We start from the raw sequence: 20,029 nt of genomic DNA, 5'->3' as shown, positions 1-20,029 counted from the left end.
GAATTCCGTAATCCTAGAATAAGACTGGGTTCATCAGTAAAGAAACACAGAAAGCTCCCTGGCTCTCAAAAACATAGATTTTAAATGATATTACTTTTCTTGATGTAGAAGGGACATAAGATCACAGCAAACAATTTGGAGATTACGTGTGAGCAACAGAAAAAAAACAAGAGCAGCCACAATTCACCCAGTCGTAGCCCCGTTTTCACATCTGGTGCATATCCTCTTAGGGAATGTGAGCGGACGTACGTGTGTGTAGTAACTTAATATACCTGCACCATTTTTCTCTTCAAGTGAACCGTGCTTTTTGTTATCAATATATCATACGAATTATTCCTATGGCATTAAATATTCTCTCAGGACATCTCTACAGGCTGCACAGTATCTCATTGTATGTTCGCACTGTAACTCATTTAATGAATCCTTCGTTGTTAGCCGTTCAGGTTGTTTTCAATTTTTTCCAGTTATAAAAAAGAACTGCACGAAATATCCTTGTAGCTATAACTTTGTCCATCTTCACAATTCTTTTCTTCCAACAAATTCCCAGGCATGGAATCGCTGTGTCGACACATACAGCTCGTGCCAAATAGTCCTCCGGAGAAGTCAAACTCATGTGATTCCCACCCCCCAGCCCCCGACACCCCAACGCCTGCCTTGGATGAAATGCCTTTTCTGCATACTCAGAAATACGAAATCTAAGGGTGAATCAAGAGCTATTGCACCCCCAGATTAGTCTTCTCCCTCCTCTTCCAGCGTGTGGTTAAACGAGGCTCTAGTAAGATGTCTCTGTTTTAGTTCTATAGAGAAATTATTTGCACCTCGAGAATTATGCATGAGCAGAGAGGATCAGGAGGGAACTTTCCTTAAATGTCTTCTACTCAGTAGCTTCCTACATATTCAACATTTACTATCTGGATCCTTGGTCTTCCCTAGAATTCTTTTCACCCAAGTAAATGTCTCCTGAAACCAGGGAGAGAGTGAGCGCTCCTTTCACGAGGTGGTGCTAAAAATTCTCACCATGGGATCTCCCAAAATGCCAGCTGGCATTGAGCTGATTCCAACTCATGGCAACTCCATGTGTGTCAGACCAGAACTGTGCTCCATAGAGTTCTCAATGGCTATTTTTCAGAAGCAGATCACCAGGTCTCTTTTCTGAGGCACCTCTGGGTGGACTGGAACCTCCAGCTCTTTCTGTTAGCAGCCTCTCATGTTAACCGTTTGCACCACCAGGGTCTCTAAAGTGCATGTCGGGATAATGTTTCCAAGACCACAGAGATTCTGTGCAGCCTGAGAGAAATATACTCCCACTCCTGTGCCTTAAAATGCAGTCACCTACTTAAACTTTCACTTAAAGCACAATAAAAATTATTATTAAAAAAAACACAGTCACCTACAGCCGTTTAGTTTTTGACCTGCCCTTTGCCCTTCAAAGCCGTTAATCTGATGAGCACACAGTCATGAGTCCACTTGCCAGCCTGTTGTAAGCTCTGTTGTGTGTCTGATAAAACGAGATCCTTTGCTGGCAATTATTGCTGCCCCTTCACTCAGCGCTGCTCTTTTGAGAGTTGGGATATTTTCAAGGGCTGAGATGTCCTTGAAGTAAGCGCTCCAAATGGGAAACTGACAGCCCCCTTCTGTCTGGGGACTCAGGCTCCTTTAATTTGGATACCTTAAAAGGCCTGCAGAACAGAGGGGCTGGGTTCTTATCTCCTGTGGATGGCCGTTTCTCTGGAGGTGCCTTATTTATAGCCCCGTTGGCATGAGCAAGCCCAGCTGGCCAGCAGCTACACACACCACAGTTGGGATAATTCAATAAAGAGGTCAGCCCTGCGCTGTTGCTGTCGCCACTGTTCAGGCATGAGAACAGAAGACAGGGCCACGCCACAGCAGGTAAGGGCCGCTCTTTTCATCTTCTGCCTTTTTCTCTCCATTGCCTTCTTTCCCTGCTTGCGTCTGCAGCAAGGCTTAGACACCAGCTGTGTAATCCGAGGGCTTCCTGCTGTGTGGGGAATGAGTGTCCCACTCCTGGGAAAGAGCTCTCGGGCACTGTGGACTTTCCAGACCCAGAGCAGAGACACAGACATCACTGCAGTTGGGCTCACGGGTGGTGTCGCCACCAATAACAAATCTCCTTTGTAGGCTCTGGGGAAAGAGCTTCCCCTCACAAAGCTACTCTGGTGCCCGCTTGCATATCAAGTACAAGGAAAAGCTGTGGTCATCTCTCCCTCTATCAGCAGGCAGCAGGCCTTTAAACTCAGTTTTAAACACTGGGAAACTTCTTTAAAAGGGGGAAGAAAAAATAATAATAAAATAAACATTGGAGGGGGAAAAAAAAACACAGCGCACTTGAGCTTTTTCTCCATGACAGAATTTCCGGATGGCCTGGGGTGAAAAGGCAAATTACTGATGAATCTGGTTACACACTGGGAAAGAATGTTTATACAGAATGACTTGCTATTTTATGGTTCAAAAGTACAAATAGCTGTTGCTCGCTTTAAAAGGAAATGTATTAATATTTTACTAATTGCCAGAGCGGGATAGACACTAAAATGCACGTAGAGTAATGCTCTAACCAATTGCACAATCATGTCAATAAGGACAGAATAACATATACGATGACATGTATACAATCATTCTTCTAGCCAGGCTCCATGCAAGACACTTTATGAAGTCCAATCTAAAAAGAAAAGAAATTGTCACTCAATATTTCGTTGTTTTGGTTTTTTTTTGACTAATTCTGAGGTCAAAAGATAGTATTAATATCTGCCTTACAGGCTAATGCTCTTTTATCGGGTATTTTCTATATATGGGTTTGTCGTTGTTATTGTTTTGTGTCTTGAGGAATGTTATTTGAATTTTATTTTATTGCGTGGCTTTATAACAACAAAATTTGCTGGAAAAAGTTCTATTACATTTTCAAGATGCTGCCTATCTTACAAAGTTTTTGTTTAGCTGAATAGCTAAGTATACCACTCAAATGATTACATTTTGGAAACTTTTTGAAAAATTAAGGAAATATTTTAATGCATAACTGCCATGAAAGTTGCATATTTTCCCATGCAGCGTTCCCTGAGTGCTGCTGGCTCACCCACAGCCTTGCCCGTCTTCGAGCACATTTTCCACTGACAGACTTCCTCATCCTGGATGATGCTTCCAGAGCTTTCCATAAATTGCAGATCTCAGAGGTCAGGCCAGGACGGTCTCCCCAGTGTATCTCCACAGTACGTAGCACAGGGACCTGCAGACTTTCTCCTGGTCCACAGAATATTTCACATTTAATGCGTGGCCCAGAGGCAGCAACTTAAAATCATCCCCTTTCCACCAACCCAAAAACCTGTTGCCATTGAGTTGATTCCAACTCATAGCAACCCTATAGGATAGAGTTAAACTGCCCTATAGGGTTTCCAAGGAGCGGCTGGCTGGTGGGTTTGAGCTGCTGACCTTTGGGTTAGCGGCTGAGCTCTTAACCACTAAATGACAAGAGCTTGGCTGCTAACCGAAAGGTCAATATACTTAAAGAAATATGTATACACATATGAGTGCGTGTTCATGGATCATTGGGTTATTCAGTGATCTCTTTTTGTCCAATTTATGTTCTTACAAAAATTTATGTTTTACTGTCTACTCAAAATGTAATTCTTTGAAAATTGATTTTCTCTATATGACATTAGGGAAACCCTGGGGGCGTAGTGGTTAAGTGCCACAGCTGCTAACCAAGAGGTCAGCCATTCGAATCCACCAGGCGCTCCTTGGAAACTCAATGGGGCAGTTCTACTCTGTCCTATAGGGTCGCTATAAGTCAGAATCGAATCGATGGCAGTGGGTTTATATGACATTAGGTCCTTGAGTGGCTCAAAGGGTTTGCCCTGAATTGCTGACCTGAAGGTTGTGGGTTCAAATCCACCCAGCAGTGCTGCAGAAGAAAGTCCTGGCAATCTGCTGCCCTAAAGAGTATAGCCAAGAAAACTCCATGGATCAGTTCTACTGTATAACTCAAGGGGCTGCCATGAGTCTAAATCAACTTGATGACAATAGTCGAGTTTTGGGTTTATGGCTTATATAACATTATGACTTATTCAGTTAGCCAGAATATTAAAATATTTCATAATAGTTGGATAAAATAGGAGTAAAAAAGCATAAACTGAGCATTTAGATAAATAATTTTTATAAAAATATAGAAACTGGTTTCAAAATATCAGTTTGAAAGAAATCTGATGATTTCTACAGTATTAATGGTACCTGCCAAATAAAAAAAAAAAAATTTTTTTTTTTCACCAAATAGCGAAAAACTCGACCATCATGTGTTTTGATCTGTATGCCCCCATCTTAGTTTTGTAGTGCTCCTATAACAGAAATATCACAAGGGGATGCCTTTGTCAAACAGAAGTTTATCCCCTCACAGCCTAGGGGGCTGGAAGTCCAAATTCAGGATGCCAGCTCTAGGGGAAGGCTCTCTCTCTCTGTCGCTTCTGGGGGAAGGTCCTTGTCATTAATCTTCCCCAGCTGAGGAGCTTCTCAGCACAGGAACCTCAGGTGCAAAGGACGTGCTCTGCTTTCAGCTCTGCTTTCTTGGCAGTATGAGGTCCCCCTGTCTCTCTGATGCTTCCCTATTTTATATCTTAAAAGAGATTGATTCAAAATACAACCGAATCTTGTAGATTGAGTCCTGCCTCATTAATATAACTGTCTCTAATCCTACTTCATTAACATCATAGAAGTAGGATTTACAACACATAGGAAAATCACATCAGATGACAAAATGGTGGACAATCACACCATACTGGGAATTATGGCCTAGCTAAACTGACACACATTTTTGGGGGACACAGTTCAATCCCCCCCAAAAGTTGGTTTTACTGATTCTTTTTTCATTACAATTGATTTGTCAGCATTTAATCACTTAATCTCCAATATACGGAAATCTGAATTAAAAACAGAAAGAAACTGTCTTAATTTCCTAGTGCGGCTGTAACACAAGTACCACAGTGCGTGGCTTTTAAGAACATAAATTTATTTTCTCACAGTTCTGGAGGCTGAAAGTCCAAATCAGGGTCTCAGATGTTCTATTTCTTCCTTGTAGGTAGTCGCAGCATTCCTTGGTACCTTGGCTTATAGACAATCCTAGCATGGCATCTGCCTTCATGGGTATGTGTCTGTATGTGTGTGTCTGTATGTGTGTGTGCACATGTGTGTATGTGGTGTGTGTTTGTGTGTGTATGTATGTGTGTTTGTGTGTGTATGTATGTGTGTATGTGTGTGTGTGTGCGCACTCATGTGTGTGTCTAATCTGCTCTTTTTACAAATCAGAGCACTTAAATTTAGACCTCACCCCCCCCATCCTGGTATGAACTAATGTGAACATAAGAAAACCCTACTTCCAGATAGGATTACATTCACAGATATAAGGATTTAGGATTCCAACAGATATTCTGGGGGCACACAATTTAACCCAAATCATAAATTCTGAGCAATTTGAGATTTGCCATTTGATATTTACCAGTTGATAAATGCCATTATGGTTTTTTAAAGTATAAATTTACGAAAATAAAATCAATCTTAACTTTGAGTGAATTTTCACAGCTTGGGGCTTCATTTGCATTTATTTTTTTATTTCATTTTGCTTTAGGTGAAAGTTTACGGCTCAAGCTAATTTCTCACTCAAAAACTCATATGCATTGTTTTGTGACATTGGTTACAATCCCTACAACATGACAGTATGCTCCCGCTTTCCACTTCGAGTTCCCTGTGTCCATTTGTCCAGTTCCTGTCCTTTCCTGATGTCTCGTCTTGTTTTTGGGCAGAAGTTGCCCATTTGGTCTTGTGTATTTGATTGAACTAAGTTTTTTATTTGATTGAACTAAGAAACGCGTTTCTCACGTGTGTTATGGTTTTTTAGGCATGTCAAAATCTTTGTATGAAAAGTCGGCTTCAGGAGTGGTTTCAGTTCTGAGTTAGTAGGGTGTCTTTTTTTTTTTTTTTCCAGGGACCATAGTCTCAGAGGTTCCTCCAATCTCTGTCAGACTAATAAATCTGATCTTTTTTTGTGAATTTGAATTTTGTTCTACATTTTTCTCCCACTCTGTCTGGAACCCTCTATTGTGATCCCTGTCAGAGCAGTCGGTGGTGGTAGCCGGGCACCATCTAGTTCTTCTGGGCTCAGGCTGGTGCAGGCTGTGGTTCATGTGGTCCTTTAGTCCTTTGCACTAATATTTTCCTTGTGTCTTTGGTTTTCTTCATTCTCCTTTGCTCTGTACAGATGGGACCAATAAAAGTATCTTAGGTTGCTGCTCACGAGCTTTTAAGACCCTAGATGCTACTTACTAAGGTGGGATATAGGTCATTTCTTTATGAATTATGTGATGCCAATTGACCTAGATGTCCAGTCTCCAGGTCCCTGCCCCAGCAACTCCGTCCCTCAAAGTGTTTGGATATGTCTGGGAAACTTCTATGCCTTTGCCTTGGTCAAGTTGTGCTGACTTCACCTATATTGTGTGTTGTCTTTCCCTTCACCACAGTTGACATTTGTCTACTATCTAGCTAGTGATTTCCTTTTCCCTTCCCTCCCCATTCATTTGCATTTAAAAGATAAATTTTAAGTGGGGAGATGAGGAATAATAATTTATTTTAACAGAAGACTTTTGTTACAGTTAAAAATACTGAAAAATTAAACTGAAGTAAAACTATATCAAACCAACAAGATGTAAAACATAAAAAAAGTGTGTTTTATTAAGGAGGAGAGTGTAATTAGCTATTAAGGGGGAAGCATAAGAATTTCATTTTGGTTTTTAAGAAATGAGGCTTCTTTAGCTCACTAGGACATGTCTGATTAGTATAAAGGAGGTTAACGCTACCAGTTGCCACTGAGTCAGTTCTAACTCATGACAACCCCATATGTGTCAAATGTAGAGCTCTTCCACAGGGTTTTGAATGGCTGATTTTTTGGAAGTAGATCGCCAGGGCACCTCTGAGTAGACTTCTTCAAAGACACCTCTGGGTGGACTCAAACCTCCAACCTTTTGGTTAACAGTTAACCATTTGTACCACCCAGGACTCCATAAAGGAGGTTAATGGTATCTAAAACAGCTGCAAGAATCAGCTATTTCCATGTTTTATGTGAATGCCGTCATAGTGCTTTCTGTGGGCCCAGCCCTTGGCTGAGAAATCTCGGCAAATTTCAAAGTGTAATTCCATGGCTTAATATGAATACAAAATAGAAAAATAAGTGACAATGATTATTCTACTTCTCTCCAATCACATCCTTTGTAAGAGGATAAAATGGATCGTATTGCTAAAAACAATCAAAACACAAAGAAATGAAAACAGAATTTATTGAAGCAGTTATTCCATATCGATGTAGGAAGACCATTCTGGTTCTAAAAACAAAAACAAAAAAAAAAGTAGGCTAGTTACCATAAACCCTTAAAGAGAAGAGGAAGGAACAGAATAGAAAACCGACCATTGAGGTGATTGAACCATGCCCCCCACCTTACTGAGATCAGCCAGCATCAGGTTACCCGGGGTCTCCGGCTTGGCCAGCTCCTCTCCCATTCATTTGCACAAATCTTTAGGTGTTGTTTTGTTTTTTCTTAGTGAACACAAGTTTCCACAGTGACAAGGTGCTTAGCAGCTATTGAGTTAGCATTAGAAAAACGACTCCAGAAAGCCTGGCTATTTACATATTTGTAGCTATGAGACTCCGTGACATTAAGTTTAAGGGGGCACACAGTCTTTTTCATTAAACTACGGGGTAATGGGTTTGTTATTGACTACGTTCTTTTAGCCAAAAAAATGAGTTAACAATGCTGCAAAGTAGATTAGCAGTTTGGGGTGAAAAACAAGTTAACAAAGCTTAACTGCAAGATTAGCACTTTAGGGACAGGTTTTTTTGAAAAAAACTATTGGCACTAGTTTTTTTTTTTTCCCCATGGGTAAGACAAACCCTTTGAAATCAAAGTAAAATGTCTCTTTTTTATCTTATTTCACAATATAAAGGCACAGAGGGCTATATGACAGCATGATACATAATTAAAACTGAGAAACGGTGCAGCTGGTGTTCAAAAGTAGAGACCGGTTAAATAAATTGTGTGATATAGCCACAGTATATCAAAAACACAGCTTGTGTAGACTTTTTAGGTTTTAAAAACCAGAATACAAAATGTCTTCATAATATGAGCTTAACTGTTTATGTTCTATTTATGTACATAGAAAAAATCCCGGGAAAATATATAAAAGTGTTGTTTCTGGGGATAAGATTAGCAGTAATTTTTATATATTTAGCTACATTTTTAGAAATGTACTAAATTTTCTACGCAGACACTAATGATGGGACGTTTCTCATCGTAAAAATTCTATGCAGATACGAGGCGTCGTAATTATTACTGTCAAGTACAAAAACTGTAAGTAACCCATCAGGATGGTCAGCCTCTGAATAAAAATGGTATCTAAAACGTATTGAAGGGTCGCTATACCCAGGAGCTATGCGCTGACTCCTTTAACACCCACAGCAGCCCTCCAAACCCCATGCTGTTAATTCTGACTCATGACAACCCCATGTGTCGCAGAGTATAACGGCTCCATAGGATTTTCTTGGCTGTAATTTAGGGAAGTGTAACCGAACGCCATTCGGGTTCTTGTCCTGTCTTATTAGCCGATTGAAATAAGACGGACTCTGATTGCAAGGGAAACAGAAAGTGGCAAGTTTATTGTCTGCGCATACAAGGAGCGCCCGGGGTCTAGTGACCTTAAGGCCACGTGCTCGCTGACTAAGGGGGCTGGGGGGCTTTTTGTTTCCAATGGCATCGGAGGTTGGGTTTGGAACCCGGAACTTTCTGCCCTTAGCCCTCCCATGCTCATATTTGGGGGTCTGGCGGGGGAGTCAGTTGAAGGATGTGATTTCTTCAATCTGTGCGTGCTTCAAAGTGTTACTCAGGCAAGACAGCGGACTGAGCCACTTACCTGCTGCGACTTCCTGAAAATTGTTGCTCAAAACAAGCTTGTGGTTAGCAAGACAAAGAAAGGGGGGGGGGAGGGGTGTTGACCGGGGTTTTCATTATGGCTGAGCAGCCTCTTTCAGAAGCAAATCGCCAGGACTGTCTTCTGCAGCAACACTGCGTGGATTCGAACCGCCAACCTGTTGATTAGCAGCTGATTGGAAACTGCTTTACCACCCAGGGGCCTAGGTATTATTGCTATTATTCATATTTTCAGATAAGGAAATGTCTTGGACCAGTGTTATCCATTGCCTGAGATCAACAGTAATTAAAGATATGGTCTCTCTTCTTTCAAGAACTGTATGTCTAGTTGGCATTAGATTTGAATAACAAAAGAGCGATTTAAATTTATATTCAATGGAAAGAATGATTTGAATGGCATATATATATATTATATATATATATATATATGTTTTAAGAATTGAGGGTAAGGGAAGGAAGTGCATAGAAGGAGAGGTGGAACCTGAAGGAAATGTGGAATTACGAAAAGTGGAGACGAGAGAACATTACCGTTGCTGAAGAAGGTGAACAATATGCAGACAAAAATAGACATGATCCATTTTGCCAGGGCAAGGTTGTGTCCCAAAGGTACAAAAAGATATGCTACGTGGGTTGAGGCAGAGACAAAGGCTACTTTGTCTGAAAACTAACATTTTTGTACAGGAGCCCTGGTGGCACTAACTGAAAGGTCAGCAGTTTGAAACCACCAGCCACTCCGAGGGAGTAAGATGTGGCAGTCTGCTTCAGTAAGGATTTACGGCCTTGGAAACCCTACGGGGCAGTTCTACTCTGTCCTGCAGGGTCACTGTGAATGAGAATTGACTCCATGGCAAGGGTTAACATTTGTAATGTTAATTATCTGCTGATACAAAGTGATGTGTGAAAAGCTAAAAACAAACAAAAAGCCTTCTCTGTAGAGAATCTGAATTGGAACTAAGTTGAATTCCAAATTTAAAATAAAATAAAGCTCTCTGAATAATAGTAGCTCTGGTGCTGCTGGGAGGGCTGTACACACACACTCACCTGAGCCTCGCAGCAGGTCTGAGAGGAGTGTTCATAGTTTCCTCATTTATGTATGAGGACATCGAGGCACTGAGCAGTAAAAAGACACAGAACTAGTAGGTGGGGATGTCAGGATTTGAACCCAGGTGCCAGCACCAACAGGAATTTGACCAGAAACTGTTGGAAAAGTATCCAACATGGAGAAAGCACCTTAGCTGAAAAATGAACGAGGGCTTTCAACCTACCCTTTATTTCTTTTAAAATTCTCCGTTTAGTTCCAGCAACTTCTCAAGAGCAAGGAAGAGTATTGTTTTAATCATCCCCTAATAGCTTGCACAGTGCCTTGCACACAGCAGCTACCTAATAAACATTTGCCCGAACTAAACTATTGGCTGGAGTCCCTGGGTGGTGCAAACGTTTAAGCACTTGGATGCTAACTAAAAAGCTGGAGGTTCGAGTCCACCCAGAGGTGCCTTAAAAGAAAGGCCTGGTGATCTACATCTGAAAAACTGGCCATCGAAAACTCTATGGAGCACAGTTCTACTCTGACACACATGAGGTTACCGTGAGTCAGAGTCAACAACAATTGGTTAAACTATTGGGTAAAGGCATTTAATTCAGGCTTAAGAATTCTATGAGTGTTAAGATCCAAAGGAAGAGGAGCCAAAAGATATCCTCATTGGCTAATACTTTTCCCTTCTGCAATAGTGGTGTCAAAGGAGAGAATCTGGTACTTTGTTAGGAGTGAAAGAAAAGGAGTTTTATTGAGGAATAACACAGCTCGAACTGGGCAGGCTAAGTGAAAATACAAAGCCCTCTACATTTCAAGGGAGAGAGGGATCTATATACACAGAGAACAAAGGAAAGGTAGCAAGTAATGGTTGATAAGATTAGCTTCAGCTTGAAGTCCTTTGAAAAATGTTAAGGTCAGCGCCTTGGCTAGGAAGGAGTTACCACGACCTAGGTGAGTGGTGCCAGCTGGTTCATTTATACATGATTGTAGCCTATTATACCTGATTATAGTCATGAACACATTTTTTTCCAGGAACAAATTGTTTACATCTTGACACTTTCTTCCCAAATGGTTTACATCCTGACCTTCTGTTTCCTGAGAACGCGTGTGGCTGTATCATCAGTCTGGACACGAATGCCTCCAATTTAAAATTTTTCTGTTTACACTGGCTTGGAAAAAGCCTTGATGCTTGCTCTCAACCCTTTAATACACAGCACAGTGGTACATAATAAAATAACGATCATACCCAAAGGAAAATATAAATGAAAAATAAGAGGCTGAATTCTCCCTGTTGAAAATAAGAGGCGCTCCCCATCATTTCCTTCCTTGTTGTGAGTCAACTTTTGACTCATATAGACCCGATGTGATAGAGTAAAACTGCCTGGCAAGGTTTTCTTGGCTGTAATCTTTGTGTGTGTGTGTGTGTGTGTGCTTTAAGTGAAAGTTTACAAATCAAGTCAATCTGTCATACAAAGATTTATACGCACCTTGCTATGTACTCCTAGTTGCTCTCCCCCAATGAGACAGCATACTCCTCTCTACCCTGTATTTCCGTGTCCATTCAGCCAGCTCCTGTCCCCCTCTGCCTTCTGTCTCCTTCTTGGCTGTAATCTTTATGGAAGCAGATGACCAGGCCTTTCTCAGGTAGCTGGGTGGGTTTGAACCCCCAACTGTTGCCCTAAATTTTTTCTTTGTCTTCTTGAAAAGTATGTAAATCAAGAATGTTTCCTCAAGGACCTGGGAGCCATCTCTTTTGAAATGTGATCTTCAAAGAAGATCAAGCCCCTACCTCCTAGCCATCTCAAACAAAACCAAACCCACTGCTGTTGAGTGGATTCTGACTCATAGTGAACCTATAGGACAGAGTAGAACTGTCTCATGGGGTTTCCAAGGAGCACCTGATGGATTTGAACAGCCGACCTTTGGTTAGCAGCCATAGCTCTTAACTACCATGCCACCAGCGTTTCCTAGCCACCTCAGGTGGCTCCTAATTGCAGCCTTGCGCTGGGGGTGGGAGAAGAGGATGGTGATGTTGAGTAAAGTCCAAAGTAAAGGCACTTTCTGAATTCTGTCGACTTCCTCTTTGAAACTCTGTCTAATTTTGTCCAGAATCTCTTAGTTTATTAAATGACATTTTGTTTTGCTAAAATATAATTTAGGACACATGAAAGCAAATGAAAGGGAACAGTCTACTTTCTTCAAAGCCCAGCTTTAATCCCACTGAATTGCAGATTGAAGGCCAAATGTCATGCCCTTCCAATCCCTATATAAAAAAAAAAAAAAAAACAGGTCAGTAAGACTTTCAAATCAGTATCATCCAGTGAAAAATAGCAAGGCAGGTGATCCATAAACAAAGCTAAGAGATTCTGAAAGTGTGTGAAGTAGTGGCTAAGTGCTACAGCTGCTAACCAAAAGGTCGGCAGTTCGAATCCAGGCGCTCCTCGGAAACTCTATGGGGCAGTTCTACTCTGTCCTACAGGGTCGCTATGAGTCGGAATCAACTCGATGGCACTGGGTTTGGTTTGGTTTTTGTTTTGTGAAACAAACTTCTTTCAGGCACCTCTCTCTACTAACTTCTATAAAAAAGGCAAAAATCTCGGGAGCAGGTGCCAATTTGTTGGCACTCAAATAAACCAGCATGGCGACCATCCAGGTGAGGGAAGAAATATTCACATCCTCAATCCCAGGTCTACAAATAATCTCAGATGGAAAAACTCTGCAAGTGGCAAAGGAGTGTGGGGTGAGGATCTCTAGTTAAAACACGGTTGTCAACAAGGCAGAAGGTATGAAAATTCAGCAGCACATTCCACATCATTTAAATAATGAAGCCTGGATAGAAGAATTGATAAACCCCTTAGCTATTATCAAGCAGGAGCAGCAAATCTTCTCCAGTCCGACTGTTGATTAGCTCTGGCGGGACTCCGGACTATTTCTACTTTTGTAGACAGCTCGCACTGCTTCCTGGGAAGCATCAGCACACCTCTGCCAGGCTCGGGTGGGAGCAGCCAGGGAGCTCTGGAGGCCAGTGAGAGTTCCATTTAACTCCCAGTCACTTTTTTAAAAATGCATTATCATATTTGTAACTTCAACTAGGCCATGTCTTTCTCCAGCTCAAAACTCTCCAATGGCTTCCCAAACCAAAATAAAATCCCAACTCTAACCATGACACAAAGAACTACATAATGCAGGCCCCAGGAACCTGACCTCATCTTCTTTCTGCCCCATCCTTCTATGGGCTCCACTCACACTGCTGCTCCCCAACTCTTCTAAGCACTGCCCTGTTCCAGGGCCTTTGCACTTGCTAGCGCCTCTACGCTTTAGGCTTTGCTCGAAGATAAGCACATACTTCATTCCCTCCTTCATTCACATCACATGTGAAAGCCACTCCTGAACACCCTGTCTAAAGTCACACTCTGTCACTCTTTACCCTGATTTACTTTCTTTAAAATACTTATCTCTCTAACACACACCCACATCTGCAAATTTACGTGTATATATACGTATAAACCAGACTAAACCCATTGCCCTTGAGTCAATTCCGATTCACAGTGACCCTATAGGATAAAATAGAACTGCCCCCAAGGATCAGCTGGTGGATTTGAACTGCCGACCTTTTGGTTAGCAGCCATAGCTCTTAACCACTATGCCACCAGGTTTTCCAGGAGCATTACAGCATCTTCAAATCTCTCTCCGACTGATTCTCCTGCCTTCCTCTTTCGTGTGAGGATCCTTGTGATTACATTGGGTTTCCCCGGAAATTCAGGATAATCTCATCTTGAGATCCTTACCTGAATCACATATGCAAAATCCCTTCTGCCACATAAGGAACACACACATTCCAGAGAGTAGGATGAGGACATCTTTGGGGACGATTCATCTGCCTGAGGAGCCCTGGGGAGGCAAAACATTGGCAGTTTGAACCCACCGGCAGCTCCTTGGAAACCCTATGAGGCAGTTCTACTCTGTCTAACAGGGTTACTATGAGTCGGGATCAACTTGTTGGCAACAGGTAACAGGTAATCTGTCTGCCACAGTTACTAACAGGTAGGACTGGGATTTGAACCCATTATACTCTTGTACTGCACAGGTAAGCATTTGGGGTTTAGTAAATCCTTTTCCCCTTTGTTGTAATGAAGGGAGGATAAAAAGATCTGGAGTCCAGATTTTGGCTTTTTACATGACATTTAACAGGACACATCATCCCCTTCTGCCCTATCTATCTGCAATATAGGATGTTAAGAATTCACAATTAACTTTAAAAATAGTTTCTTCTAACACCAAGGTCACACGATAACTATGAGCCCGAGACAGAAAGGGCCACATGAACCAGAGACTTACATCATCCTGAGACCAGAAGAACTAGATGGTGCCCGGCCACAACCGATGACTGCCCTGACAGGGAACACAACAGAGAATTCCTGAGGGAGCAGGAGAACAGTGGGATGCAGACCCCAAATTCTCATAAAAAGACCAGACTTAATGGTCTGACTGAGACTAGAAGAATCCCGGTGGTCATGGTCCCCAAACCTGTTGGCCCAGGACAGGAACCATTCCCGAAGACTACTCATCAGACATGGAAGGGACTGGACAATGGGCTGGAGAGAGATGCTGATGAAGAGTGAGCTACTTGTATCAGGTGAACACTTGAGACTGTATTGGCATCTCCTGTCTGGAGGGGAGATGGGAGGGTAGAGAGGGTTAGAAACTGGCAAAACAGTCACGAAAGGAGAGACTGGAAGAAGGGAGCGGGCTGACTCATTAGGGGGAGAGTAAATGGGAGTATGTAGTAAGGTGTATATAAGCTTATATGTGACAGACTGGCTTGATTTGTAAACTTTCACTTAAAGCACAATAAAAATTATTTAAAAAAAATGGTTTCTTCTTATCAAGGTAAGTTTCAAAATCACCAGCCTTACCCCATCCCAAAACATATTGTTGACTTTTAAGAAACCATAGACATTCCATAAAGTAGGTTGCAAAATGGAAATGAGAGACTTGCCTGGAGACAGGCCACGCCACGCCTCCAGTCTGGAGACAGGTGCTCTGTGAGGCAAGGGAGCAGCCAAGGACAGGCTTGGAACCAGGATGCTCCAGGTAAAATGAGTAGGTGAGGGAGAGGCTTGAGCACCTCAGAGGCTCCAGGGACAACCTGGGGTGACCTAGCACAGGAGGCCTCCAATGAGGCACAGAGGGCCCAGCAACACAGGTACCTGGGGAGGGAAAAGGGCCCAGGCCACGGGCCATGGCAGACAGAGGCTGCGGAAATGACTAAACTCTAGGAACCTGCCCAGCAAGGCAGCACCAGTGTCTGATGCACAAGCAGCAAAGTGACAGGCAAACTAGGTCATGGGTCAGGTCACAGGTGGTTTGTCAGCAGGGGACCGTGATCGGTGTGCCTCAGGCTCATAACGTCAACCTTTCCCAGGCTGGAAAGAGTCCGACGTCAGATCCAAAGCCCAGAAAACAAGATAGCTAAGGACGGAGCTCTAACCCATGACTGAGGTAAGGGGCAGAAGCCTTATTTGGGGCACAGAAGAAGCTGGCTAATGGGGAGAGCATAACGTTGGGGATGGGGTGGAGCTCAGGAGGGTAAATATCCAAAGCTTAGCGAGGTCCTTGGCTCCCAAATCTGTGGCAGTGGAACTATGTCCATACTTAACTTTGGGTGGCATGGAACTGCCTGAATGCGCGTGCGCGCGTACACACACACACACACACACACACACACACACACACCCCTCCACCTGCTTCAGGATACCTCAGGAGCTTCCAGGGCTGAAGGCCTCAGTTTCCCCAGGTGGGAAGGATTGAGTAAAACCCTCAACAGGCTCCTAAATGAAAGAAATGTGTTGTGACCGTGAGTTTTAGGAACAGGAGTACTCACCTGGTACCCAGGCACATTATTTTGACCCTTACCTTAATGTGTGTATCACAGTGTTAGAAACTACAGGTGAATAAACACATGCACTGTATTTTTTTGTGGCAAAGCAATAACAGTAAAGTACCTTGTGTGCTGCAGATATACTTCTCTCAATTATCTATACTCAGTGTGACCACAGAATCTATGGTCCAAACTGGAACACTGTTGAGAGTGCGAGAAAGAGCTTTTAACAAGTATGCAGGGTCAACAGGTAGAAACCAGGACCATCCTAAGTACCTCTACTGGGTCTAAGCTTGGGGCCAAAGCTTCTTAAGCAGCATCAAGGTCTCGGGGTGGAGCTACCTTAGCTGTAAACATAATGGGTTAGAAGGAATTATTCAACCCTCATAAACTGACCTACAACCTTAAACATTTTTATTCCTCTTAAATGGAAAATAAGAAATACAGACGTTTCCTATAAGCCCGGTATGTAATATGACTCCCTTACCCCGGTCTCCATTTTAAAGTCAGATGTGTTTCTCCAGTAAACTGTCCACATTCGAAGGCGCAGGCCCCACCTAGCAGCAACCTTTTCTTTTGTGGCATTTTCCTAAATCTGGGAACTTCTCTTCTGTCTGCTCCCTCAGGCTTCACAAGAATTTCTCCCTTGACTAAATTTCCTCTTAAGTTTTTCGGGTTGTGAGTCAAAGCCGATTGGTGAGCTGTAAAGTTCGTTGAGTGGGTTGAAACCAGCTTAACTGTAACAATAAAATAAAATAGACTCGAATAGAAAAAACATATGATAAAAAGTAACACGTAGTAGGAATAATAGTTCATGAAAATATTTTTCCAGCTTTCCATGTGGGTTTTTGTGAAGTGATGGTGATGTAATGATGGATTTCCCAATGTGGGTTGCCGTCCAAAAAGTCAAAAACTTTCTGCTGTAAGCCATATTTTCTGGTTTCTTTTTTCCCTTCACCCGAATATCCTTGCAATGCCAAGGGTAGCTCACTCACTCCAAGGCGCCCTTCTCAGGTATCCTTCTCTGCTCTGTAAATGGTTTAGTTCGATCCTTTCGGTTGATAGCCAGTGGAATGGCTTCCTGTTTGATCATTTGAGTCTTCATCCAAAAAGGAAAAGAAGCGAAAGGATCATGTGAGAAGAGATACCTGAGAAGTTTGAAAGCCGCTTGGTTGATCATTAGCAACTCCACACCTTTTCTTCAGGGTCTGCGCCTCAAGCACTATTTGTGCCTAAGTACAGAAGTCTGGAATTTTTGCTTGCCTGTGTTCTAATGGTTTTCCTTCTGGCCTCGGAAATAAGCGAAAAATATCGCAGCCCAGGGACCTGGCCACTTTTCCATTGTTCCAGGGCTCTTCAGTGAGCACCACTGGGGCTTCCAGCCTCTTCCTGTAATTTAGGAGAAGATGCTAGAAGGTGGGGGTGGTTAACTGGTTGCACCCACATCAAAGGCTGCCTCCCCTGACTAGCTGGTGGGAAGGATTAAGACAGGACCCTGGGGCAGAGCAAAGGAGGGACCCTAGGCAGGAAGTCTGGAAGAAAAGAGTGCAAACTGCAAAGGTGTATTAACTAATAGACATGCTGTTCCCGTTCTTTACCTTGAGTTTTTCATTCTGGTTTTGGTTCCTTTTGACCTCAGTTGTGGACCTCTCTTGATTAAAGTAACTTAGATACAATTGATTTATACATCAAAAATGAATACTGACTTTTTTTTGGTGGGGCTAGAGCTGATAGTCCAAAGAGAGAAGTACATGCCTTTCAAAACGTCTAATACCGTTTCTCTTCCCTCTTCTTTATGTGAGTACCGGTACCAGTCCGGTGGATTCCCACCCATAGCAACCCCACGCACGGCAGAGTAGAACTGTGCTCCATTGCATTTTCCATAGTTCATTTTTCGGAAGTAGGTCACCAGGGCTCTTTTTAGAGGCACTTTTTTCTGAGTAGACATGACCCTCCAGCCTTTCAGTTAACAGCCCATAGACTCCTCTTCTTGTGAGTAGAGAGCCTATTTTTCCAAGAGCCCAGAGCACTTTGACAAATGCAAATAGTAAGACACTGCATCCCAGGCTGAAAGGCAGCCTCCGCTGAGGAAATAGTGTGCCATTATAAGGCAAAAGAGGAAGCAAATGCCTTTTCCCAGAAAGGCAAATGAATAAACGTTCTTCCTACTACAGAAATGCAATAGATTCATCAGTGATTATGACTTAAAAAAAAAGAAAAAAGAAAGGCATTGTCATCTACTAACTAAAAATACTGCTGGAAGTAAAAATATGTCCCTGATACTGTGTCAGAGATTTCATGGAGGTCCCAAGCAAGTACTTTCTATTTTTGTAACTCAGTCTCTTCTCTAAAATGCTTATTGTTAGAGCTTATTAAATTGGCTTTTGAAATCTTCAAGTTGCTTCCAAAGAACTGTGAATATTGAACTACAATTTCCAATCATTGGCAAAGCTGCTCTTTGGCGTCGTCGGAGAGGTTACTTGCTCCGTTAACATTTCACACTGTTTGGGTATCGCCAACTGCCTCCATTCTGGAGTCAAATAAGGAATCCCCACTCCTCTGGGGGTCAAAGGCGAGCAAGGGGGAGGGAAGAGCCGCCCCCCAGGGCCCTGGTACCACGTACCACTGCCTGAGTCAGACCCAATGCAAATACTCTCAACTTGTTTTCCACTTTAGTCATCAAACTACTGGCCTCTGCTTGATCCCCATGTGACCTGGGCTCCAAAAAAGGGCAGGAAGCAAGAGAGAAAATTAGCATCCTTTTATATATATATATATATATTTTTTTTTTTAATTGGGCTTTAAGTGAAAGTTTACAATTCATCAGTTTCTCATACAAAAACTTATAAACACATTGTTATGTGACCCTAGTTGCTCTCCCTACAATGTGACAGCACACTCCTTCTCTGCAACATGTATTTCCCGTGTCCATTCAACAAGCTCCTGTCCTCCTCTGCCTTCTCATTTCACCTCCAGACAGGAGCTGCCCACATAGTCTCATGTGTCTGCTTGAGCTAAGAAGCACACTCCTCACTGGTATCATTTTATGTCTTATAATCCAGTCTAATCTTTGTCTGAAAAGTTGGCTTCAGGAGTGGTTTTAGTTCTGGGCTAACAGATAGTCCAGGGGCCATGACCTCTGGTGTCCTTCCAGTCTCACTCAGACCATTAAGTCTGTCTTTTTACTAGAATTTGAGGTCTGCATCCCACTGTTCTCCCGTTCCACCAAGGATTCTCTGTTGTGTTCCCTGTCAGGGCAGTCATTGGTGGTAGCTGGGCACCATCTAGTTCTTCCAGTCTCAGGCTGATGGAGTTTCTGGTTTATGTGGCCGTTTCTGCCTCTTGAGCTCATATTTTCCTTGTATCTTTGGTGTTCTTCATTCCTGCATCCTTATATTGTTAATTGAAGCCTGTACTCAGTTTCCTAATTTTCCAGTTTTTAATAGACACAGTGTCTATTGAATAAAAAAAAGTCAAAACGAAAAACAGTTGTTCTGCAATGATTCTGGAGTCTTGGCCAACGCAACTCACAGCATAACTGATCCAATTGTTCTGGCCTTTTCTCAATCAATCAAATAAAAAAGACATAAAAATCAACATAAAGATGTAATTTGGTGCCAGTTAGTATTCATTTTCATTGAGATTTCATTCATTTGGGGCATTTTGTAGGAAACCCTGGTGGCGTAGTGGTTGAGTGCTATAGCTGCTAACCAAAAGGCCGGCAGTTCGAATCCTCCAGGCGCTCCTTGGAAACTCTATGGTGCAGTTCTACTCTGTCCTATAGGGGTGCTATGAGTTGGAATTAACTCGACGGCACTGGGTGTTAGGGGCATTTTGTGTTCAAAGATAAGTCACATCTGTCAGAATAAAAAATTGGCAGATTTTTTTTAATGAGCCCTGATGGCATACTGGTTAAAAGCTCAGCTGCTAACCAAACTATGGGCAGTTCAAATCCACCGCCACTCCTTGGAAACCCTACAAGGCAGTTCTGCTCTGTTCTATAGGGTCGCTATGAGTCGGAGTCAACTCTATGACAACGGGTTTGGGTTTTTTTTTTTTTTTTTTAACATTTCTGAAAGGAGTCCTGGTGGTGAAGCGGTTAAGCATGTGGCTGCTAGCCAAAAGATCAGCAGTTCAAACCCA

The 20,029-nt window shown here is 42.5% G+C and overlaps 1 protein-coding gene across 3 annotated transcripts in view; it reads left to right on the top strand.

Annotated features, from left to right (window-relative positions):
* Positions 1-1,767: 1,767 nt before the first annotated feature.
* FHL2 (four and a half LIM domains 2) overlaps positions 1,768-20,029 on the top strand; it is an 80,796-nt gene continuing 62,534 nt past the window's right edge. The window contains exon 1 of one of the 3 annotated variants that reach the window (XM_064268579.1): positions 1,768-1,890. In XM_064268579.1, the coding sequence (XP_064124649.1) occupies positions 1,858-1,890 (33 nt within the window). In that variant the 5' untranslated portion in view covers positions 1,768-1,857. Of the gene's footprint in view, positions 1,891-3,203; positions 3,222-15,436; positions 15,508-20,029 lie in introns of those variants that run through there. The other 2 variants (XM_064268581.1, XM_064268580.1) reach the window with 2 other exon arrangements.

The sequence above is a fragment of the Loxodonta africana genome, chromosome 15 (genome assembly GCF_030014295.1).
Source record: "Loxodonta africana isolate mLoxAfr1 chromosome 15, mLoxAfr1.hap2, whole genome shotgun sequence".
NCBI lineage: Eukaryota > Metazoa > Chordata > Mammalia > Proboscidea > Elephantidae > Loxodonta > Loxodonta africana.
The sequence above is the reverse complement of the archived record's forward strand: the minus strand, read 5'-3'. Positions and strand labels throughout refer to the sequence as shown.